We start from the raw sequence: 25158 nt of genomic DNA, 5'->3' as shown, positions 1-25158 counted from the left end.
CTTTCTTGCAAAAAACCGTACCAGTAGTCGGCGCTAGTCGCTTTTTTAAACCAACTTAAACTACCAAAGCGCAGTTTTCCGCGCCCAGATTCTTGTTTAGAAATGCCTTTGTAAGCAAACATTTTGTTTAGGTTAAGCATGACTTGTTCTTTAGGTGTCTCATCGTCTTCGGCACGAAGTTTGGACAAACGGTCGGCAAAACTTTCGACGTTGTCATTTCCACCGCCATTTTCATCGGGCTGTTCAACAGTTGGTTTATCTTCTTCAACTGGTTTTTCTTCCTCGACTGGATCTGGGGTCGGCTCAGGCTCTTCCTCGGGCTTTTCAACTTCGGCTACAAAACTAGTTAAGTTGAGAATTTGAGTCGGTAATTTTTTTCTTTTATCGCTTCAAGACATTAATTTTTGGAGATCTTGATCACCTTCAGCATCGGGCAAGAATTCTTTGATGGCATCACTTAAGTAGGGATACTTGTTTTCGCCGAGTCTTTTCTGAATAAAATCTTTACTTTTGTCACCATCCAATTTAATTTCCCATTTGAAGAACAACTGTTTGTTTAGCAAGTTTTTAGTTAGCAGAAAATTAACGCCGGGGTCAATTTCTTTTTCAATTGCGCGAAACTTGTACTCTTTTTCGCTCGTATCTTCGTCGTCTTCGTGCTGCTTACGGTAAAGAGTTTCAAATTCTTGCCGCGTTAATTTTTGGTATTCCGAAACGATCAAATATTTGTAAATCGTGTTGGCAAAACCGATCGCTAACTCAGACATCAAAATTTGACTAATTCTTTCAATCCGAGTTTGCTTTGACTCGGCTAGGTAAGTTTGCTCCAAGAATTCGTTTTCATAACCATCTAGGTACTGGCGTAAAAAGCCGATTTTAGTTAAATTTCGGTTGTTGTCCTCGGTGGTGTTGTAAATCGCTTTACCTTCTTGGTCGGTAATTTTGAGCAGTTGCGAACCTAGTCCGTTTAGGTAATCAGAGTTGGTTGCTAATTGCTGAGCGAGGTAAAACTTAATCAAACGTTTGATAACCGCATCATTCCAAGGCGACTCGTGGTTAATGTTTAAACCTTGCACGTCGGTCACCTTTTGGAACCACAACTTTTCTAAGTAATTCAAACCTTCTTTAGAAGTGAATTTGCGGAGTAATTCCGAATCGCGGTCGCTTAATTCGGCCGCGCAAGCCATTAGTGAACCGAGCGGCATAACCGGCACAAGAGCACCAAGCGTGATTTTTCAAAGTCGGCGGTTTTTAAACATCGTTCTCCTCTCTGGTTGGTCGAATGGTTTGCTTAATCAGCACGTTGTAAACTTCTTCGGGACGAAGAGTTGGATCAATCGTGCGCAATTCCTTATCGATTGCATCGATGTAAAATTCCCGGACTTTTTTACCTAGTGCGGTGTTAGCTGACTCCCATGAGTTAGCGTTTTTCATTGAACCAACTAGTCTAACGATGTCGTTTCAGTTGATGTCTTCATCTTGCTCAAGTACAAAGTTTTTCAGAGCGTCGTCTTGGTTGTACTCGCGGATGATGAAATCAATTCGAAATTGCTGTGTGAAGTGGTTGTTGAATAAGTTGGCCCAGTTGGTTTCGGCTTTATTGACCTCTTGATCTTGGGCTACTTGGGTTAGATCGCGCTCAATCTCGGTTTTTATTTTCGACGGCTCATCAAAACTAGTTACTTTGACAGCGTGAACACCGTTTTTTGAAATTATTACTTGAGCACCTTCACCGGCGGGGAAGTAAAGCTGAAGACCATCTTTTTCTGGATCAAAAGTGTCGCGGAAACTTTTCCCAAAAATTCGCTCAGTCTCAGTGTCGCCTAAGTTGCTCAGTGCTTCCACCAAGTCTTTTTGGTTAGTTGGTTGGTCGTCTTTTCAAGCTTCCTGGGCACCTTTTTGAATGTTTTCAACTAGGTCTTGAAGATAGTTCTTGCCGCTGCGCGGATCATCGCTAGGCAGTTCCGGAGTGTTGAGAAGAGCTAAAATGCCGAAAGAAAAACCAGGCACCATTTCTTTAACGTAGTCGGTAACGGTTCTAATTCCGAGCGAACCGTACTTGGTTTTACCCGAATCATCGTTAGAGAAAAAGTCAATGAAGATCGCGGTGTCTTCCTCAATTTTGTCTTGGTTAGCTTGGTCTGAGTCGGCGCCAGTCGCAAAAAGGTTAGGTACTAAGTCTAGTACGCGTCGCTGGTCGGGGCCAAAGAATGAGAGCAAGTTTTTGACTACGTTCTTGTCTTTTTCAAAAGTCCACGGCAAAGATGATCCGCTCGTGTTTTGCTTAGCAGCGATTAGAGCGTGGTTGACTTTGATTAAATTTTGACTAAGCACTTCGCGAATTAACGCGTCTTCTGATTGACCTTCTTCGGACGAAAAGTTAATCGCTAGACGAGCGGGAATACGCGAGTTAGTTCCGGTGAAGTAGACCTTTTCTTTTTTGCGAGTGTCTTCAACTTCATCAAGCGGCGGTGGCTCGGTCTCATCGTATTTTTTTTCAACCGCGTCCTTAAGAAAACTGAAAATCGGTTTACCGTTGACCTCGGCTCTTTTTTGTTCGTACGTGTAATCGCTGTTAATTTTGAATTTGAATTGAGCAAAGGAGTTTTCGCTAATTTCTTTGTGGGTTAGGTAATCGATTGCTTCCTTATCGGTTGCCGCGTTGTTGTAGAGTCTCCGTCTTTCGTCGGGCCAAGCGTTAAGTCCTTCTTGACGGGTGGAGAACTTGCTGACGTAGTTTTCCTTGCTGTCGTTGTAAACAGTTTCGCGTTTTTGACGAACTTTTTCAAGTGGCAAGAGCACTTTCGGATACTCGCTGGCAAAACGATCACGGTCGTAGTCGAGACCTTCCGAAGCGCCTATTTCTCGGTTAAGCGCGCTCAACTTATCTTGTACTTTCCGAATGTCATCTTGGTAACCACGGATACGCTCCTCGATTACGCTTTGTTTTTCCTCGACCTTCTCTCTTTCGGCTTTAATCTTGGACTGCAGTTCGTAGATGTCCCAGTTAAAATGTTGTTTTTGGAGTTCAAGCGAGCCTTTTTGCTCAAAGTCGTAAAGATAAAAAGCAACTTGGTAATCAAACTTGTCCAGTTGAATTTTTTCTTGTTGACCTTGTTTACTTAGAATATCCTCAACCGTTTTACCCGACACATCGTCATAAAGTTTATCGTTCCCTTGGTAGTTAAATTCGGGTTGGTTATAAATTGAAATAAGTGGCACAACAATTGACGCAACCACTCCGGCGGCGATAATGGTTGACGAGCCAATGATGATAGCTTTTTTAGTCTTTGTTTTCATAGATTGATCTTCCTTGTAGCAGTGGCTATCTTCGGTTGTTTAATTATAACAAGGACCGATTATAAACGTGAGTTGCACCAGCCGACATTTTTAATCTAATTTCACCAGTCTGACATTATAATTTTATCGTTTTAGATGCACAAACTATTTCAAGCCCAAATTGACTTAGCCAAACACTTTGCTGATCTTTGTCACAAGCACCAAATTTGGTACGCTTTGGACGGCCAAAGTCTGCTTAGCGCGCACCGACACCAAGGTTTTTCAACTTTGAATTGGCGTTTGGAAGTTGTTATGAACGTAGAAAGTTACCGCCAATTGCTCCAGTTAGCCCCTGCGCAAGTGGTTGATTCATCGCTAGATAGGCGCTACAAACACTTAGGGGCCAGTTTTGTTTGAGATCGGAAAAATTGACACCAGCAAAACCAGCACATAAAAATTAGAATCTTAGTGCCGAGTACAATTGAGAAAGTTGAGCGGTTCCGATCTTGAAAAAATGTCTGGTTGAGAATAAGATCCGATTGCGCTCACAATTTGTGGGATGCGATTGAGGATCTCCATGCCCACGAACCAAACGGTTTTTATTTGTTGGGCAACCGTCGTCAGTCGGTTCAAAAATCGTGGTTAGTTCGTTTTGACCCCGAAACGACGACCGTAAATTTCCACGGGATCAGTTTGCCTAGTCCGCAGAACTATGCCCATTTGCTGGAACGTTGGTTCGGACCGGATTGACAAACCGGCCAAAAGTGGAGCGTTAAACGTTACTATCTAACGCCGCTCAAGAGAAAAAGAGTTAAAAAAGAGTTATGAAATCAAGTGTCAAAGCAACAATTACAAGTCACAGCATCGTAACGGGTAAAGTTATTAGTTTGTGGAAAACTTACCTAGAGGTTGAGTTAGCCAAGGGGCAACGCGGACTACTCCATATTTCGCAAGTTTCTGATTACTACGTTCGCCGTCTTGACAAGATGTTCAAAGTTGGTTTTGAGTACGATTTCTATGTTTTAGGAGTTGATCCAAACAATCAAAAAGTAACTTTATCGTGAAAGAAGATCGTTCCACTTTTTTTGCGTAATCCGTTTGAATTTAAAATTGCTCCTACCCGCCACGGGTTTGGCAACTTAAAGAAATTGGTACGAGGTCTAATCAATGATTAAGTTGGATTTATCGCAGAGCACTGTTCTTGACGCAGTGCAAACCTACCACAAAAAAGTCGCCGTTTTAGCCAAACGTATGGAGACGCACCAGGTGAAGGGCGACGACTTTTTAGGTTGGAAAGACTTACCAAACAAGTTTAAAAAAACCGAGTTTCAAACGATCAAAAACATCGTCAAAAAGTTAAAAATTGAGGGTGTCAACGTTTTAGTGGTGATCGGAATCGGCGGTTCGTTTGCCGGCGCTAAAGCCGGATTAGAAATGATGCTCGGAAAATTTTCCATTTCCGCTGACATGGAAATCGTTTTCATGGGTGAATCGCTTAGTTCAACCGATTTAGCCCAAAAGCTCGCTTATTTGGAAGACAAAAATTTTGCCATCAACGTTATTTCCAAGTCAGGTTCAACGCTTGAGCCAGCCGTGGCGTTTAAAATCGTACGCAAACTGCTGGAAAATAAAGTCGGCCACTTTAACGCTCACAAGTATATCGTTGCGACTACCGACGCTAACCGGGGCCATTTAATTGAAATGGCTCGTGAAAATTCTTGGCAAACGTTGGTAATTCCCGATCAGATCGGGGGTCGATTCTCAGTTTTAACCGCGGTTGGTTTATTTCCGCTCGCTTGCGCAGGGATTGACATTGACCTAGTTGCCAAGGGCGCTCGCAAAGGTTACCGACTTTACGGCTCAACCGATTTAAACCAAAACGACGCTTACCGCTACGCGGTAGCGCGCCATATCTTAGCTAAAAAATACCCGGTCGAACTGATGGTGCAGTACGAGCCCCAAATGGCGGCCTTTTCCGAGTGGTGGAAGCAATTGGCTGGCGAGTCAGAGGGCAAAAACGGCAAGGGCGTTTTCCCCGCTTCAGCGGTTTTTTCAACCGATTTGCACTCGCTTGGTCAGTTTATCCAAAGCGGATCACGGGTTTTGTTTGAAACGATGCTAGTGGTCGAAAACCCGCTCCTAGATTTAAAGATGTTTAACGAGCCGCGTAATTCCGACCGACTAAATTACCTAGCCAATTTAACGCTCAACCAAATTAACCAGATTGTTTACCGGGCGACCTCAGAAGCTCATTTTAATGTCGGGAAAGTTCCGATTATCGCGATTAAAATCAAGTCTTTTCAGCCCGAAGTTTTCGGTCAACTAGTCTACTTTTTTCAAAGAGCGATCGCCATGAGCGCTTACTTAAACGATGTTAACCCTTTTGACCAACCGGGCGTGGAAATTTACAAGCAAAACATCCGTAAATTACTCCAGAAAATTGACCACTAGACTGTTTTGAATTCGTTTTAGTTATAATTACTTAACTTTGTTGGGCGTCTTAAAAAGTTAGTTGTGCTCGCTCAATTAAGTTCCAAGGAGTAAGCATCGATGGCTCATCACCAACCTGGTCAACCAACTTCGGGCAACCCCAAAAAATTTAACTGGTCGTCTTTCATTGTTTCGACGCTTTTGATCGTCGGGTTAGTTGTTTTAGCCTGGTGACTTTTCTTTGGTTTTGGCTCTCGCAAAGTCGCCAAAGATGTGACCCACTTTAACCAAAGGGTCGAGTTTAACGCTGGGGATACTGCCGACAACAATTACTTTGAACGAATTGAATTTAACCGCTACAACCACCAAATTTATGTAATTGAGGTAGTTGGCGGTAAAAAAGAAGACTATGTTGTTTCGGCTGACCCAGCCTTGATGAGTGATTACCTTAGTCCGACTGGTGATGGTTACGAATTACTGGTTGACGCGGTCAAAGGCTCTCCTTCCAACGAGCCCAAAATTATCAGTTCCGGCCCGCCAACCGAAAATAGGTTTGTAAGCGCCCTGTTCACTTTGTTGCCAGCCTTGTTGCTAATCGGTTTCTTTGTTTGGATGATGCGTAAGAGTGGCGGGATTACCGATTCGATTATGTCGCCTGGCAAAAGTCAAGCCAAAAAAATCATCAGCAAAAAACGTTTTAGCGACGTGGCCGGTCAAGAGGAAGCTAAGGAAGAAATTGTCGAAGTGGTTGACTTTCTTAAGCATCCCCAGCGCTACCGCGCAGCCGGAGCGCGCGTTCCGAAGGGGATCCTTTTCGGCGGTCCGCCGGGAACGGGGAAAACGCTACTTGCTAAAGCAACGGCCGGTGAGGCCGGGGTGCCGTTCTTTTTCATCTCGGGTTCTAACTTCGTGGAGATGTTTGCCGGTTTAGGTGCTAAGCGCGTCCGGGAAATGTTCAAAGAATCTCGGAAAGCTTCGCCCGCCATTCTTTTTATTGACGAACTTGACGCGATCGGTCGCAAGCGCGGATCGTCGCTGAGCGGTAACGACGAACGCGAGCAAACTCTCAACCAAATTTTGGTTGAGATGGACGGGATGGAAGAAAACGCCGGACTGCTAATTATTGCCGCTACTAACCGACCTGACGTGCTTGACCCAGCTTTGCTTCGGCCTGGTCGCTTTGACCGCACGATCACCGTTAACAACCCCGATGTCAAAGAGCGGGAAGCGATTTTACGTTTGCACGCGAAAGGTAAACGCATCGCTAGCAACGTTAGTTTTAAAAGTATCGCTAAGCGCACGCCGGGTTACTCTGGTGCTCAACTGGAAAACATCATTAACGAGGCGGCTTTGCTGTCGGTGCGCGAAAACACCAACATTATCACGCTTGAACAAATCGATGAGGCGATTGACCGGGTAGCGGCTGGACCGGCCAAAAAACACCGCGTCATCACCCCCAAAGAACTACGCATGATCGCTTACCACGAAGCTGGCCACGCTGTGATTGGTTTAAAAGTCGCTTCGGCCGAAAAAGTTCAAAAAATCACCATCATTCCGCGTGGTCACGCGGGCGGATACACGCTGATGACCCCGCGGGAAGAAAAGTACAACTACTCTAAATCCGAACTTGAGGCTAAGATCATCTCTTTCATGGGTGGTCGAGCAGCCGAACAAATCATGTACGGAATTGGCGAAGTTTCAACTGGTGCTTCAAACGACATCGAAAAGGCAACCGGAATCGCACGGGCAATGGTGACCCAGTACGGGATGTCTGATTTAGGTCCGATTGCTTACGAACGTGATTACGGACCGCAGTACTTAGGGCAAGATTACCGGGCACGCGAATACTCCGATGCGCTCGCGGAGCGGATCGACGAAGCGGTTCGCAAACTGATTATGTTAGCCGAACAAAAGGCGATTGCGACTTTGAAAGTTAACCGCGATTTACTGGATCTAATTGCCGAAGAACTTCTCGAGAAAGAAACGATTGTTTCGGAAGAAATTGAGTACATCCACAAGTTTAAAAAACGGCCACCCCACAAAATAAAACCGGCCAAGATTTTGGAATCAGATAAAAGTCTCGAAGAAATCATCAAAGAGATTGACGCCAAAGTTGCCAGCAAAAAAGAGACCAAGGGCTCAAAAGAGAAAAAAGAGAAAGAAGTCGTTAAAAAAAGCAAGCAAACAGGCAAAAAGTCGTCTAAAAAATAAGCGAATGATTTCAAATGAGCCAGCAAATTACTTTCATTCATTTCAAACGGCTGATTTGTTCCCAACCTTACTTAGTTTGGAACCCCCTTCCCAAAGCGCAAACTTGGTCAGATGAAGAGCTCCATTTTGACGAAGATTCTTTTCTTGAACACGATTTAACTTTTGGCGAAGCGGTTTTAGCTCGTTCGCACCAAATTTTAATGGGTAAATTTTTAGCCCATCTAATTCAGCATTACCCGGGGTTCCAAGTTGTCAGTGCCGGCGAATGGCAAAAGAAAGTTGCTCAGACTGAAAAATACTACCAAGACCCTGATGTCGCCTTTATTTACAACCCGGTCTGAAGTTTTGACTACCGTAATTACCAAGTTTTAGCTAACCCAATTTTCTACGATAAAAAAACCGCCACCGTCGCTTTTATCAAATTATCAACTTCAACTAAGCGCAGCGATTTGTACAAGATTTATTTTGATGTGCAAGTTATGCTTAAACTAGCCATCCCAATCAAAGAAATTGTGCTTTACATTGTGGCTAGCAAAAATTACCGTCGGGGCGAGGTCAGTTTTTTTAAGACTACCACGATCAATTTCAACAAAGGACCGTCGAAAACAACTCTCGTTTCGGAAACCGATTTTGCCCAGCTTCAGCAAGCTAAGGTCACACGCGTCAAAGGTCCGAACTTAACTTTGTACGAGTTTTTAATCGAGAACAAAGCGCTTGAATTTGAATTTGCCAGTTTTAATTTTTACTTGGAAAAAATTGTCGAGTCCGCGGCGACCAAAAGTTTACTCCCTTTTCGGCCGTGCTACTTTGGCACCCAGCTCTGCTACTGCTTGCATTGGAAAGAGGTGGTTGAACTGACAGCTAACTCGGCTTTCCACAACTGGAACAACCGGGTGGTCGTCAAAAAGTACTTTCACGAGCAACTTTCCCTGGGCGACATCGCTCGCCAAAGTTTAGTCGTCAGCGAAATTCTCGGCGCCTCTGGTCCAATGTTTTATGAAAATGCTCTCAGCACCTTGATGGTTGAGAGAATTAAATCGGTTAAGACGGGCCGGGCTGTCTGATACGACTTTGAAGCTTACACTTTGCCCGTTGCTCCGCTTGACCATTACTTACCTTTTACCCAAGTTGTTTACCAAGTTTCGGTCATCAAAACCGAGCAAGAGCGGGAAATTGAACGGCAAAACTACGTTTTTGACCCCCGTTATTTAACCATTGACGACTTTGTGAAAATCATTCGAGCGATCTACGACCCAGCGGCCGATGCCTACGTGGTCTATAACGCCTCTTACGAACACTCGCGTCTCAACGAAATGCTGTTCAGACTCAAGATTAAAAAACACGGCGAGTACCACTTAGTTAGTCAAATGGTTAGTCAAATAAAAGAGAGGTGTCTTGACCTAGCCAAGCTGTTTCAAGTTAACAGCCCGAGAATTTTGCCGCCGATTTTGATTCCTGAACTAAGGGGAAAGTCTTCAATCAAGCTTTTGGAACAGTACATTCACGCTCACCACTCGGACCTTCCCTACCAAATTGCTGACTACCAAAGTCTTAACATTAAAAACGGCATGCAAGCTATGGATGTTGCTTGCCAGCGGGCGCTTGGCATCATCGGCGACCGCGAATGACAAGAAAAAGTCGAGGATCTTAAGCAGTATTGCCAAAACGATGTCCAAGCGATGGTGTTAGTTTACTACTTGATCAAAAAACTCTTTCCCCAACGAATCTTAGATAGTTCCGTCCATGAGTACCAAGAAATTTAAACATAAGTTCCCGCGTCGTTACTGTCCGATTGACTACTTACTTTGCCAAGGCTTGAATCGTCAAGGTCTTGGCATTGTCAAATTCCAGGGCAAAAGTTTTTTGATTGAACAACTTTTGCCGGGCGAAAAGGCTCGGGTGGTTATTTTTTACGAGCTGCGAAATCAAGGTTTTGGACGAGCGATTGAATTACTTAACACTTCGCCCGAGCGAGCTTTGCCGCTTGATCATCCTAAGACAAAATTGGGCGTGTATCATTTAGCTCACCTAAGTTTTGCGGCTCAAGATCAATTCAAACAAAGTCAACTTGAAAACGTTTTCGGCTCCAAACTACCGCCGATCATAGTGGGAGAGCGCACTTACTACCGCAACAAAGTGGTCTTGTCGTACGGCGGTTTTAAAGCGCCCGGACGCTACCGACGCCAAATTTTTAAGCCCGACCAAAACACGTTTGATTTGATGAAGATTGATTTTAACGCTTACCCAGCCGACCAGCCTAAGTACATCGTCAGAAGGTTAGAAAGCGAAATTGCCGGTCCGCCCGGCACAAAACTTACCACCTACGACACGTTTTTAGGCAAGAAGTTTCGGGTGACATTAGACTCTTTTTACCAAATTAACAAAGAAATGGCTAGCCGGGTTTACCAACTTATTCAGACGCTAGTTTGACCCGAGGCGGTCGTGGTTGATCTTTACAGCGGTTTAGCCACGATTGCAATCTGTTTATCTGATTACGTTAAGCAAGTCTACGCGGTTGAAGTTAACAAAGTCTGTTGCCAAGATGCCCGAACTAACTTAGCGATTAACCGAGTGAAAAACGTGCGTTTAATTTGCCAAGATGTCAGCCAGTGAATTAGCGCTAACGCCGTGAATCCCGATATCATCGTGGTTGATCCGCCGCGGGCTGGACTCACGCGGGCCATTTCACGCGCGCTCAACACCAGCAAGGCACGACGAATAATTTACTTATCTTGCCAAATTGAAACCCAAAAAAGGGACCTTGAGCTTCTCACCAATTACCAAGTTGTTTACAACCAGGCTTTTGATTTTTTTCCGCAGACTTACCACATTGAAAATTTGGTCGTTTTAGACATCAACTAGCCCACTAAACGCCATATTCATAAATGGTAGAATTAAATTGATAGGTTAAGTCCGTTTTACCATGCAATTATCAATTCTAGTCCCCGTCTACAAACAAGCAAAAATTCTGCGCAAATTCTTAAATGCTATGCGGCACCAAGATGTGCAGGACTTTGAAATTGTCATCGTTTTAGACTCAAACATTGAGAATAATTTAGCCGTTCTAGACGCCTTTCGGCCGTTTTTTGGCAACCGAATCGGTCTAGTTTACAACACCCGTCGGATTGGGCGCACCAAAGCACTCCAAGAAGCGATTGAAAAAGCCAGCAGCGAGTACGTTTTAATCACTTCCTCGTCCAATCTTTTCGCACGCGACGCAGTCAGTCAGTTGCTTGATTTGATCAAAAGCAAACCGGCCGACATCATTGAATTTCGCGCTCCGATGCGAAGTCCGATCAGTTTTAAAGGTAAACTTAGGCAAAGTCAACCCCAAAAAATTAATTTGACCGATCGACCCGAAGTCGTCGCCTACTCTTATCCGTTTGATTTCAACAAAATCTACCGCCGGGAAATTCTGGCTAACTCCAACTTAGATTCGGAAATTCGTCAAACGGTGAACTCGCGTTTTGCGATTAACTTTTTTTTAAGCGCTTGGGAAAAAGCGAGCACGTACGTTAATTCTGATCAAAAAATCATTCGTCTTCGCAACGATTTATTTAGCGAAGTGACTCCACTATCAATCGCCAGACAGTGGGTTGAACTTCGGAAAACTTTTGAAAAAAACGGAACTCCCAAGTACGGAGCCGAGTTAGATTACCTCAGTTACTACCACCTTAACGTGATTTTAGCCGGCTTTGTGACGGCGACGGATAACGCTAGTCTGCGCGACAAATACCACCAGTTTTTGCAAAACCAATGAACCAACTACTACCAACCCCGTTTTAAAACTAACCCCTATTTCCGCCGTGAAAACTCTGAAACCGAGGCTTTTCGCAGGGCGATTAGTCGTGGTGAATACTTTAAGTTGTATAGGATCCTAAACTAAACTATGACCAGCCAAAACAGAGAACTCAAGACCGCTCACTTTTGACGCAGATTAAGCGCACTAGCGCTTGATTACGGATTGCTTTTTGTTTTATCGGGTTTACTAACATGGGCTTTTTTGCGCAAACAAAACGGGGTTTGAAGTTTTGGCGATCCTTACTTGTTTTATTTGTACGCCTTTTTAATCGTTTTGATCGTTCTAGGATTGTTTTTGGTTTGCCCGATCGTTTTAGGCGGTGCAACGCCCGGTAAACTTTTGCTGAGAATCAAAGTTGTGAGCCAAAGCCGACCGCTCTGAAAGGCGCTCATCCGCCACGAGTTATTTTGGTCAATCAGCTGAGTTTTTTTACTTGTTTCGGGAACGATTTTAATTAACCACAGTTTAATTATTAAGTTCGCGACCAACTCCTCTGGCAAAACTGTTTTTGATAATTTTGAATCTTTCCGGATCGGAATTTTGATGACTTTCAGTTCGGTAACGATTTTCGGACAGATGTTTCTATTGATTTCAACTGTCTTTCACCCCGACCGTCTAGCTCTCCACGATCGCTTTGCGAAAGTGCGAGTTGTTTACACGCGGCGTTGGAACCAGGTAAGTCAGACTGCCTTACCTAAGTTAGATCCGCTGGCGCCTCGCCAAGTCGCTGAGCCTAGAGTCAATTTCATCGAACAGGAAGAGTAGTTATGAGCAAACAAACTTATTTAACCCAGTTAAATTCCCAGCAGCAAGCAGCTGTCTTGCACGTCCAAGGCCCCTTAGCCGTGATTGCCGGCGCGGGATCAGGCAAAACTAGAATGCTGACTTCTAAAATTGCTTACTTAATTGTTGACATTGGGATTAGTCCGGAACGCGTTCTAGCGGTTACTTTCACCAATAAAGCCACTAACGAGATGCGCGAACGTGTCGTGGAGATGATTGGTGCTCAAGCCGAAAAAGCGCAAATTTCCACTTACCACTCGCTGTGCGCCAAAATCTTGCGGAGCGAAATTGGTCACTTTGGTTACCCTACCCATTTCAACATCATCGACGGCGCCGACCAAAAGCAGATTTTAGACACGATTTACAAACAGCACGGCGCTAGCGCAAAACAGTTTTCCCACGGTTCAATGCTAGATTACATTTCACGCAACAAAGTTTTAAACATTAGCCCTAGCCAAAAAATGGCCGATGCTCGCAAAGACTACGAAAAACTTGAGGCGGCGGTTTACCGCGACTACCAGGCCGAATTAGAGCGGGTAAAAGCTTTGGATTTTGACGACCTAATCATTTTTGTTCACAAACTTTTCAAAGAGAATCCCAACGCCCGCGCTCGGTGATCGCAAAAATTTGATTACGTGTTAGTCGATGAGTTTCAAGACACTTCTTACACCCAGTACGAAATTTTAGAAACGCTTGCTTCAAGAGGAAACATTACCATCGTGGGCGATCCAGACCAAACTATTTACACTTGACGTTGGGCCGACGTTGATCTAATCAACAACTTTCAAAAGTACTTCAAGGGCGCCAAAATCATTAAACTAGAACAAAACTACCGTTCAACCCAGTTGATTCTCAACCACGCTAACAAACTAATCAAGCACAACCGGATGAGAATCGATAAAAATCTCTATACCAATAACGACCAGGGCGAAGGAATTGAGTTTTTTTCGGCTTTCTCGGATGAAGCCGAGGCGCGTTGAATAGTGCAAAAAATTTACGAACTCAAGAAAAATAAAACCCAACTGAAAGACATTGCCATTATTTACCGCGCCAATTACATATCCCAATCGATTGAAAGGGCCTTGATCCGCGGCAACGTGAACTACGTTGTTTTCGGAGGGACGCGTTTCTACCAGCGTAAAGAAATTAAAGATGCTATTTCTTACTTAAAAATTATCAGCAACGGCGACGAAGTGTCGGTTCTGAGAATGATTAACGTGCCGCCGCGTTCGCTCGGTGGTACCACCGTGGCTAAGTTGGTCGATTTTGCCAAGAAAGTAGGTCAGCCGCTTTTGAATGCTTTAACCGATCATTTTCAAGAGTTACCGATTCAAATTAAACAGCGCAACGAGTTGGCCAATTTTATCAACTTAATTAATAAGTACCGGGTCGCACTCAAAACCAATCCAATCGCCAAAGTCTTGCGCGGTTTCTTAATTGAGATCAAATACCTGGATCTTTGAAAAGCGCCGGAGGATAAGTCGCGTCTTGAAAACATTAACGAGTTGATTAGGTCGATTGACGTTTGGCAAAAAGAGCACCAAGGTCAACAATTAGCCGATTATTTGGAGGAAATCGTTCTTTACATTGATTACGAAAACATTAGCCGGACCAACGACTTTGTTTCGCTAATGACAGCCCACGCGGCCAAGGGGCTGGAGTTTAAAAACGTTTTCATCGCTGGTTTTTCCGAGACCGTGTTTCCATCAGCACGCGCGATTGACGAAGGAGGCGAAGCGGCTCTGGAAGAAGAGAGGCGACTCGCTTACGTGGCGCTGACGCGGGCGATGAAAAAAGTCTTTATCTCCAGTTCCCGGGGTTATTCAATTGATTACAAGTCGCAAAAAAGACCCTCGCGTTTTCTGAAAGAAATGGGTATTAACACTAGTCGTTTCACCAAAAGTTTTATTTCCGAAAACCTTGATTCGGAAGCTATGAACTTAGCCAACGAAAACATTGTTGCGGGCGACCGGGTTTCCCACATAATTTTTGGCGAAGGAACTGTCATCAACGTCAACAACGAATTAATTGACATTGATTTTAGAAAACCCTACGGAATTAAAACGCTGATGAAAAACCATAAATCGATCGAGAGGATCGGATCTTAGTGACGATTTTTTCGTACTTTTTGGTAGTTGGTTTTTTACTCGGCGGCTTACTTTTGGCGCTCAGTGTTTTGCTGCTCTCTAATTTTTGACAAAAAAACATTAACGTTCAAGAACACCGCGGCGTTTTTGTGTACAAACTAGATCCCATGACTAGGAAAGTTACTCCTTACCGAGCCGATTACTCGGGCAGCGATAATTTCCAAACTCACGAGTTTGCCGTGGACGATCAGATCAAAGAGAACAAATTGCGACGCCACTTAAGTCGTCAGTTTGTGGTTCAAATCATTACCCAGCACCCGGAGAACTCTAAACTCTACCGCGAAGCTCTCCAAAAAATTGATAACGGCCAAACTGAGATTTCCTACGCATTTAAGTACAGCAGTACGCGTCACTTCGGACAGCGCGTACCTCTCTTATTCAACGTGAAACTGAGCAAACTCGACAAAGTTTCGGATTACTTAATCGTGGTCAATTGGAAAATAGACTTCGGAGTTCAAACCGATTTATCCAACCATTTAACCACGCCCGAAGACGTTGCCAATCGCCCCGCTAAATTCAAGGGATTTCTAGCTTTCAACTTAAACACCCATGTTCCCAACGTGCGTGAAATTTTCATTTGCGAAATTTTAAAGTTGCCGATCAGGTTTAAGTACGACATTTACGAATGACGCGACTTGGTGCTGATAACTTGTTACGCGCCGACTTACAAAAAGGTGAAAAGAAAAGTGAATTACCTAGTTGGACTTTTTAAGGCTCAGGTTGACCAAGCGGGTTGGGGCATTTTCATCCGGGGGTCAGGCAACGCTCGCTTTCAAGAAGTCAACTACCGGAAAGTTTTTAACCGTGCCTTATCCACGCTTGATTTCATCGTCAATTTATCGATTCGTTGGAAACAAAATTTTCTTGACATTAAGCAAGTTCAGGAATATCAAGGCGAATTCACCCACTACAGCGAACAAATCAGAATTTTCCGCGACGCAGTTAGATCGCACAAATTTGAGACCAAACTCGTGCCAGTTAAAAGAATCAAAGATGATAAAACGGTGGTTAACTACTCTTTTGCGGCTTTGCCAAGCGTTGATAAACAGCANATTTCCCGCCTGTCTTCAGACATCATTTGAATCATTCAGATGATTTCCGTCACTTTGTCAATCTTATTCGCGGCCATCGTTTCCGGCCTGTTAATTAGCGCCAACCGCCAAAGAATAGCCGCTCTTTGGACGCTCGGCTACAAAAGAGGTGAAATCATGCGGATGTTCGCGCTGATTTACGCTTTGCCCGTTTGTGCCTCAATTTTGATCGGCGTACCAGTTGCGTTTGGGATTTTGACTTCCTTGAAAATTTTCGTGATCAATTTCGGCTCGATTTTGATCCCCTTTGCCATTTCTTGGTGAGCGGTATTAATTGCTTTCTTAGCCATCGGCGTGATATTTGTTTCTTCAACGGTGGTCAGCATTATGACGATGAAACAGCAGCAAGCTCGCGAGGCGATCGGAGTTTAGATGAAAAAATTGGCAATTTTTGGACCACTAACGCTGGCGATCTTAGCGCCAATTTCCACTTTAGGTTGCTCAACGACTTGGTCGCGGTGAAAACCGCTTGGTGGCGACACCGAAACTAGTTACGAGTTTAAACACGACGTGGCTTCGCCCGGACAGTACCAAGTCCGTCCGTGGACAGAACTTTCGCGAGCTTATTCGCCTGAAAAAGAGACGGTTAATTTAGCGCTTGTCAACAACCATTACGAACTAATTGACCTGCTCGGAACGATTAGCGCTTTGCGCACCACTCGGCCGTTTGACCAAGCCTGAGCGGTTGCCGATTGAAACTACTACGCTAACCCGAGTGACGAGGCCGGTTATTTTTACGCTCTAAGCGAAATTACCAAACTAAAGCTTGAGTTTGAAAACGTAAGCACCCGTCTTTTTGAACTGAACATTAAACCGGAAATTGAGCAAATTATCAACGGGTTTGCCAACTACTCTGGCGCTAATGATAAAAAATACGACGTTGAGAAAAACGGTTTAAGCGATAACGGGACCCCCAAGGACTTTATTCAAGTTGCCGAAGCGGGAAGGTCACTAACCACGATTAGCTTGGTGGCGGCTTTGCTGGCTTATAAACCTGGTTTTGCACTCCAACTTTCCAAACTAGTTAACTTACCTGCTAGCAGTTTTGAAAACTTTGCCCAAATGGTTGGCAAAATAGACGTTTGAATCGACACCATGTTTTACCAGCCAGTTTTCCAGAATTGGTTGAAAAAAAAGAAAGTCGATTTAACCGTTGAGGAGAACGGATCCTATTACCTAGACGCGGCGATTTCTGAGCAATCGCTTTGAAAAGGGAAGTTCCTTTACTACTTACTTTCGGGTCTCGCTGAGTAAAGATTGAGACCGGTAAATTAAGCAAATTAATTTTCTATTTCTATCATGACACAAAATTAAAAAAAAGTGTATAATAATTTCTATTCACGAAAGGTAGAGATAGTTCAATCTCTTAAAAAGGAACTACGATGCGGAAATTTTTACTAACACTTACGCCGGCTCTCATCACGAGCGCACCGATTCTATCGGCGCTCGCTTGTTCAAGCGGAGTTGACGAAAAAAAACAGCAGGAGGATTGAGAAAAAAGAGATCAGCATGCCACCGAAATCAATCTTAACGAGGTTGAAGGAATCGACGGCTTTTTTGAGCGTTTTAACGGTGTGTACAATCTCTTTATGCCCGAGTTGGCGACTAAATTGTTAGCCAAGCTCGTTCCGTCCAAAAGTATTACCATTCCCAAAAACCCCGACACCCAACCTGCTATTACCGAGGCTTCGTACAGAAAATTTGTTGACTACGCCCACAAAATTAACACTTCGGCTGTGAGTTTAAAAATTTCCCACGGAGAGACCAGTCAAGTTTTTAAGATGGACAAATTTCGTGAGCACATTTTAGCTTTTAAGAAAGAATTAAAACACGATAACTACCGCCAAGTTACCAGCCAAAAAAAGGCACTTGATAGAGTTATGAAAATGTTTTGGGATGGCAACGATAGAATTCCGATTACCAACATGATCGCTATTGCTGGTCACGCGCTGGGTCTCAATTTTGCGCTTAACTTTGTCAATTTTGCTGCGCTGCCCGGCGATACCGGACAGCACTTCTTCAATGTTTTAGATGCTTTGCACGAATTTTCCAAAGAAATCACCGCTTCCAAGGTTTGGCAAAGTTGGTCAAAAGGAAAAAAATACCGGCTAGTTTCGTCTAAAAGCGAACTTTCCAACAATTTTGCTAACTTCACTAAAGCGGTTCAAGACATGTGGGAAAACATCACCATTAAAAACTGAAACTCAGTTTTAAACGATCAAAAGCAAACCTGGAAGCAGGGAGAAGAAAAGACTGGTTTTGAAGAGGAAAAATGGATCAAAACGATCAAACAAGCCATCAGCGAGTTTTTAAAGTGGGAAGTCGAACGGTTTGAAAAGATCGGTCTAAAAATTAATTTGCAAACCCAAGTCAGTTATCAGAAGTCAGATCAAAACGGTCAAAAAGTCGATTCCAAAGAGCCGACAAAAGACCAGGACAAACAGCAAAATAGGCACCAGTTCAAAGTTCGCATAACAACCGTTGACCCTTACAAGCCACAAAAGACAGAGACAGTTCTTTACGAAAATACCTTAAGTCTAGGCGACGATTTCCAGGTGGTTGAGACCAATAAAAAACCAACCACTTTCTTAGCTGATCCGGTGTCAGACAAAAAAGTTTTTAAGGAACTTGGCGTTTATGAAATTGACAAAGACGGCGCTTACGGTCGCGACCTAGCAGTTTTAAAAGCGGTCTTTGATGACCCATCGGCGTTGGCTTATCCAAAAGATCTAGCTGGACTTAATAACTTTGAAGCTCAGTTAATGTTTAACATCGTTAAAATTTACTCCGAAGCTGATTAGCTAGTCGGCCCTTTGGATCAAGGTGTATAATCTTTGGGATACACCCAAACCAAAGGATTAGTTGTGAGAAAAAACCGCTCTTTTAAAATATTTTGACCGCTCTTAAGCATCACGTCGTTGCCCGCCATTGCGCTCGTCGCTTGCGGAGGTCAGAAGGATTCAAACGGGGAAGACCCAGAGCAGCAAAATTCGGTCGTGATTGATTTAGATGCGACCAGTTCGGTTAAAGATGTCTTTACCCAACTTGACAAAAATTTTAAAATTTTCATGCCTAAAAGAGGCGACCAAATGATGACTCTTTTGACCGACGCCCAGGACAACGAAAAGTACGTTAGTGAAGAAGATTTTGCCGTTTTGAAAGATTACTTGGACAAAATTAACTTCGGTAAGACGAATTTAGTTCTCAAAAGTGGCGGTAAAAGCGCAAATTTTAACTTCACCAAGGTTGCCGAGGCATTGAAGAAAGTTCAGAAAGAAGTGGGCTTAGGTTACGGCGCGGTTAAAACCAAAGCAGAAGTTAATCAGATCATTCTCCAAACTCAAAGTGAGCCCGCCAACAACTTGACGGCCGTGACCAGTCACGCAATCGGACTGACTTTGGCGGTTCGATTAGCTTCCTTTGCTTCTATACCTGGACAAGGTTTTACTTACTACAACGATATGCTCCAGGAGTACCATAATTTGTCGCACACGATTTCTCAGTCACAGATTTGGCAAAACTGGGTTAATGGTAAACAGTACACTTTGGTGAAAAGTTCAAACACGGAGGCTGACCCTGAAGTGATTAGCGTTTCACCCGGTGATTTATACGACCAAGGCGAAAAGATCGAGTTTATCTCTCCTAAACCAAAAGATCAAGCCCAGCTCAACAACTGGGAGGCCCAGCTTGTGCTGAGCATCCTTAAATTTGTCTAAAAAATAAATTGGGGCGGAAACATCAAACGACATTTTTACAACGGGCAAGAATACCAACTCGATGAAGTCAACAAACGAGTCCAAATTTTGCCGGCTTTTTTAAACAAACTTCGTCACAAAAATTTGTGGGGTAAGTTTGGGATTAAAAAAATTGGTGGATCTTTAATCGGCAACGTTTTAAACTTAAGCCGTTTCGGCTCGCCCTTTGCCGCTTTCTGCCGGATATTTTGAATCGACCATCCGCCTTTGGATCGCAAATATTTAAACGCTGGTCAAAAAATTGAGCCGATCGTGCTTGATTTACTGCGCAAAAAATTTAGCCACTCAATCGAAACTTTTGACGCCGCTCAGTATGATTACGACTACTTTGCCGACACTCATCCCGTTGTGGGTGGGTTGCCCGATGCTTACGTGCGTGAAAAAGGCATTTTGCTTGAAATAAAAACAACCGCGGAAAAGAATTGGGCTTTTTGGCGCGAAAAAAACCCGCCCAGCCACTACATTTGCCAAGCGCAAATTTACGCTTATTTAATCGGTGCCGAGCGTTTTTCGATTGTGGCCGCTTTTTTGGAAGAACAGGACTACCAGAACCCCGAAAAATACGACATTCAGCGCCGCAAAGTTAAGAACTGAAATTTCAAAGTTAACCAGGCGCAAGTCAAAGACCACCTGGAAAAAGCTGAGAAATGGTACCAACAAGTCACGTCCTCGGGATGTTCACCAAATTACAATTTAGATGTTGACGCCGACTTGGTTGACTGATTGCGTTGTCGCAATCCCGATGAATGAGCCAGTTTAAAACAGCGCTGAATTGAGAGCGGTAAGTTAGTTTTACCAGTGCCAGAGAGCAGTTCATAAACATGCAAAACTTAGTTGCTAATATCAAGGTTTTTTTTCTTGATTTAGACGGTACGCTAGTTGATCAAAAAAACGACCAGATTTCTGAGACGAACGTCCAGGCGATCAAAAATTTACCCAGCGGCGTCCAGGCGATTATTTCGACTGGTCGACAAGGTATAAAAGCGACCAAATTTATTGAGCAGTTGGGCGTGAAATTCGCAGTTTGCGCTAACGGCGCATTAATCGTGGACCGAAACAACCGACCGGTTTTAGTGCGCAGCATGAACTCGCGCCAAATCTCAGCTGTGCTCGGTTTTGTTCGCAAAAACAAACTCGCTTTTAAATGCGATGACCAAACGATCGCCTACGGAGTCAGAGGTTTGATTAGCCGTTTTTTTGTCCGCAAACTGGGTTACCGCGTGACGCGCAGTTACGCCGTGAGTCCCAAGAACTATTCCAAAATTATGATTTGGGGGCGTCGGAGAGGCAAAATCAAACGTTTAACCGAGCAGCTAAGAAACTTAGTGCCGTCAGCATCAGTGGTTAATTCAACCCACGGATGGACAATTGAAGTTACCGACGAGAACGCCACTAAGGGCAAAGCTAACCGCTACGTTTGGGAAAAACTACTCCGGGTCAAAAAAATTGAACAAACCGCCCACGTGGGCGACTCACTCAACGACTCGACCGTCGTGGGTCACGTTGGCCACTTGATAGCGCTTAAAAACGCCGATCCTGTGCTCAAAAAAATGGCCTCTATTTTAGGGCCGGATTTTCGTAACGGGGGAGTCGCGCAAGTCTTGGCTGGCAAAAATTTGAAGTTGGTTAAATTTCGATAGTTTTGTACATTCAGTTGCGCAACCTAATTAGTCCTAACAAAATCAGCGGCACAAAGGTTACGCTTCTCAAGTAGGTAAAATTGTCGGCTAGACCGATCAAAGCTAAAGCGGGGTAGATCAAAGGGTTGAAAGCGATCGCAAAAATCAGACCCGCGATTACGACCCCGGTTCGTCAGTGGATAATTTTAGTGCGCAAAATTGACCAGACAATTAAAACCGCTCCTAGCGCTGCGACTGCTAACGCATAAATAACGGCTTGAACAATTTTGAGCACCGTTACGTTTTCCCCGTTTTGGCCGAAAGTTTGGTAATCAAAAACAAGGTGTTTTTCCTGGGCAATTTCGGTTATGCTGAGCGGCGAAAAAGCCAGCACTAACGTGGCCACGATCAAAATCGTGACTAGAAATAGGATCGGAATGACGTGGTTATTTTTTTGGAGTGAACGGTTAAGTTTAGCAATTGATTCGGTTGTTTTGGCGATCGTTATCGCTATGTAAACGATTGCCAGCACCACTAAAAAAGGGTAAACGATTCAAAAGTTTAACCAACTGACCAAGATCACGAGAATCGGAATCATCAGTTGGGAGAAAAAGAGCGCCGGCATTGGCTTTTTGAGAAAGATGTAAATCAACGAAACGGCGATTGATAAAGCGCTCAAAGTGATAAAAAGTCGGTTTTCTATGATTCAGGCGACTAGGAATCCAATTACAAAAACAAAACTGTACCTTTTGCGCGAAAACTGAACGATGTTAAGCGCAATTAAAAGCAAAAAAGGCACTAGGTAAACACCGAGCAAATTTTCAACTTTCCCGTTGAAATTAAAAAAGATCACCATCAAAAAAGTTAGTAACCAACTAATTAAGTAGTCTCCCAAGTTTCTTTGGCGGGAAAAACGCATCACTAGGGCCCCGACTGCGCTAACCACTACGCTTAAAGCCAAAAATCCGACGATCCATTTTTTCACAAATTCTAAACTTAAGGCACTGACACTGCTCAAGACGGTTTGAGTTCATCCCCAGAGAAAGCCAAAAAAATTAAAGCGACTAGTTTCGGGACCCGCCACAATTTCTCTTTGGACTACGAAGTTATAAAAAAGTAAAATCGTCAGGGCGGCCAGCAGAATAAAAAAAAGCGTTTGGTAGTCAATGCTGGCCAGCCGGAGACGGACTTTGCCGACAAAAATGTAGGAGAAAATTAGGAAATCTTTGGCGACAAAAATTATGATCAAGTAAACGATGTTGGGCGTTATTCAAGCAAAAGGCAAAAAAGCTAAAAATGTGCATCCTAAGTAGGTCGTTGCGCCTAACGATCAAACCGCACTTTCGTTATTGATGAATAAATTGTTGGTTAACGAAATTTTTTTGCCTAGAACGTAAACTTCAAAAGCGATAAAAAGTGCGATGATTACAGCAATAAAAATTTGGTGCACCATGGTAGTATCATTATATATACAGACCATGTATAATTTAGGTCTGACAGGGCACCATAGCCAAATGGCCAAGGCTGAGGTTTGCAAAACCTTGAATGCCGGTTCGAATCCGGTTGGTGCCTCCAAACTGCGCCCGTAGCTCAATTGGATAGAGTGCTTGGTTACGGCCCAAGAGGTTGAGGGTTCAAGTCCTTCTGGGCGCGCCATACGTCTTTTGACGCCCAAAATTTAGGAAGTAAATGCACAAAATAGCGAATTGTTTAGTTGTCGGCGGCCCGATTGCCGTTGGCAAAACCGCTTTGCTTGATGCTTTACCTTTTAAAGTTGTGCCGGAGTTAATCAAAAATGATCAACTCCAAGAAATTTTGTTGGCGGGACTTTACCGCGGCGATAAATTGGCCGCCCAAGTGTTTCAATTTGACATGCTTTTCAAACGTTTTGATAAGTACCAAGAATTGGCTAACCAACCTAAGACCCACGCTTTTGACCGGTCTATTTTAGAGGATTTACTTTTTGCCAAAATTTTACTCAAGTCGCCGCGTGATTTTCAGTACTACCAAGCGCTGTGAACCAATTGCTGAGATAATTTGGCTTTAAAAGTTGGCTTGCCCAAACTTTACATTCTGCTAACTTGTTCCTGACGAACTTTTAAAAAACGTCTCTTTGCGCGCGACCGCTACGTGGAAGTTAGTAACTACCGTGCCAACCGCCGTTACTTTAAAAAATTGCACAAAAGTTACCGCACCCACATGCTCAGTAGTTTTGCCGACTACGGCGTAAACTACCTTGAAATTAAGACCGACCATCTCAGCGTCGAGCAAATCGCCAACGTAGTCTTAGAAGAGTTAACCAAACGAGGACTAAAATGAAACTAGCTAATTTGATCGTAATCGGCGGACCGATTGCGGCCGGTAAAACAACTTTAACCGAGTCACTACCCTTTGAATTTGTCAACGAAATTGATGAAGACGACCCAATTTTGAAAATTTTGCTTGAGGCTAGTTACTCGAAAAAAAATGTTCACCCGGAAGTAATCGAGTTTTACTTTTTGAAACTGCGGAAAATGAAGTACGAAAATCACGCTCGTGCCCACAAAGCGCACGTCTTAGACCGCTCAATTTTTGAGGCGCCTATTTTCGCGCGCAACACTTTGCCCAAAACTAGTTTTGCCTATTGGTACGACTTGTGAGTCGCTGAAGTGGAGGAATTAGTCCGTAAATTCGGGGTGCCCAAACTATACATTTTACTGACCTTGAATTTCCGCACTTTTCAAAAAAGGGTTTTAGAGCGGGGTCGTTCGGCCGAGCTCAAACATTTCCAAGCCAACCAAGATTTTTTCCGCAAGATTTTGACCCAGTACGACGAGTTCATGCAGGACATTTTTTTGAAGCTAAAAATCAATTACCATCGGATTGACACCAACTACAAAAGTTTGGAGGAAGTTCGCAAAGAGGCACTCGCGTTAGTGGAAAAATGGGTCTAATTTTTTCGCTAATCTAGCCCGGACGATATAATGGGTAGGCCCCATGGATTTACGTCAGCAAAAACGTCGAGCCACCTTTATCCTAATAACTTTCTGGGTCATAGTGGGATTGACCTCGGCCTTGCTTTACGACTTAGAGTGGTTTATCCAAAAAGTCATTTTGTTTAACGGTCGCCTAGTTAATGACTTAACTAGCGGGCAAGTCAGTTTCACATCTTTGAGCGGTCAAGAAATTTTAATCGTGTTTAAAGATTACGGAGTCGACTCCACCGAATCTTTTTACCAGCAACTTGACTCTTTAATCAGTTCCGATCAAGACAGCAATCTAGTGCAGTATTACGACGCCCGGATTAACTGAGCTTTTAAGTTGGAGGGACTGATTTTTGCTGGCGGCGGTCTATTTGCCGCTTTCGTCTCGGGGCCATTAGTTATTTTGGCCGTCAACAAACGCAAAAATTACCGTCTGATTGTTTTACCACTAGTGTTAATTTTTGCGCTTGCTCTAATGACCTTGGCGCCGTTAGCTTCGTCGCTTTTGCTTTTAATCGTGGTTTTCACGCCCATTTTTGCCTTTGGCTACGGTTATCGCACCGCTCTCGACCCTTGGGCAACGTCGGTAGCTCGGAAAAGCAACGTTAAAATTGCGTTTGTTCGCGGTTTTTACGAGGTGGGCGCCGGAGTTGGGTCGCTTTTCATGACTCAGATCTACTTCCACTTTAATTTTCACGCTAAGAATATTGCTTACGCAAGCGGAACCCCCTACTACATCGTTGGCGCATCGCTGGTGCTTTTAGCGCTAGTTTTGGCGTTTTTAATGCCTAACAACGTCTTCAGCGAATCGCACGTTAGTCGCCAACTGAGCGAACGTAAAATTAAGGAAGTTGAGTATTCCAACGTCATCAACCAAAAACTGGTTTGGAAAGACATTGTTTTTAAAAAGTCGTTTTTAATCGGTTTACTGGCCTTCACTTTGATGATCGGCACCATCCAAGCTTTTAATTCCATTTGGGTTAACACGGTCGAAAATTTAACCAAAACCGCCCAGGCGGTTAAAAATGTCCAGCACATCGGTTACCAGAAGATTTTTTCAACTTTGCCACGGGTTTTG

General features: G+C 43.8%; 4 protein-coding genes and 2 non-coding genes across 6 annotated transcripts; all 6 read left to right on the top strand.

Moving 5' to 3' along the window:
* The first annotated feature begins 4446 nt into the window (after positions 1–4446).
* Positions 4447–5730, top strand: LOC111627238 (glucose-6-phosphate isomerase-like). The gene has a single exon (XM_023370808.1). The coding sequence runs from the start codon at positions 4447–4449 to the stop codon at positions 5728–5730; it is 1284 nt and encodes a 427-aa protein (XP_023226576.1).
* A 414-nt stretch (positions 5731–6144) lies between these two features.
* Positions 6145–7920, top strand: LOC111627237 (ATP-dependent zinc metalloprotease FtsH-like). Its single transcript, XM_023370807.1, has one exon. It carries the CDS (start codon positions 6145–6147, stop codon positions 7918–7920), a length of 1776 nt encoding a protein of 591 aa, XP_023226575.1.
* Positions 7921–9663: 1743 nt separating this feature from the next.
* LOC111627236 (uncharacterized RNA methyltransferase MMOB5020-like) lies at positions 9664–10350 on the top strand. The gene has a single exon (XM_023370806.1). It carries the CDS (start codon positions 9664–9666, stop codon positions 10348–10350), a length of 687 nt encoding a protein of 228 aa, XP_023226574.1.
* A 2139-nt stretch (positions 10351–12489) lies between these two features.
* LOC111627235 (ATP-dependent DNA helicase PcrA-like) lies at positions 12490–13968 on the top strand. Its single transcript, XM_023370804.1, is given in 2 exon segments — positions 12490–13041; positions 13180–13968. Coding segments are annotated over 2 exon segments (1341 nt in total).
* Positions 13969–22617: 8649 nt separating this feature from the next.
* Positions 22618–22689, top strand: Trnac-gca. Its single transcript has one exon. It is a non-coding gene; the product is annotated as a tRNA-Cys (tRNA).
* Positions 22690–22696: 7 nt separating this feature from the next.
* Trnar-acg lies at positions 22697–22770 on the top strand. The gene has a single exon. It is a non-coding gene; the product is annotated as a tRNA-Arg (tRNA).
* Positions 22771–25158: the final 2388 nt, after the last annotated feature.

This window comes from Centruroides sculpturatus, unplaced genomic scaffold (genome assembly GCF_000671375.1).
Source record: "Centruroides sculpturatus isolate CEXI.00-Female unplaced genomic scaffold, Cexi_2.0 scaffold597, whole genome shotgun sequence".
NCBI lineage: Eukaryota > Metazoa > Arthropoda > Arachnida > Scorpiones > Buthidae > Centruroides > Centruroides sculpturatus.
This window is presented reverse-complemented; position numbering and strand designations above follow the sequence as displayed.

Excerpts from the sequence above, each read along its gene's own strand:
- LOC111627238 (XM_023370808.1), top strand. The coding sequence starts at position 4,447 with ATGATTAAGTTGGATTTATCGCAGAGCACTGTTCTTGACGCAGTGCAA.
- LOC111627237 (XM_023370807.1), top strand. The coding sequence starts at position 6,145 with ATGAGTGATTACCTTAGTCCGACTGGTGATGGTTACGAATTACTGGTT.
- LOC111627236 (XM_023370806.1), top strand. The coding sequence starts at position 9,664 with ATGAGTACCAAGAAATTTAAACATAAGTTCCCGCGTCGTTACTGTCCG.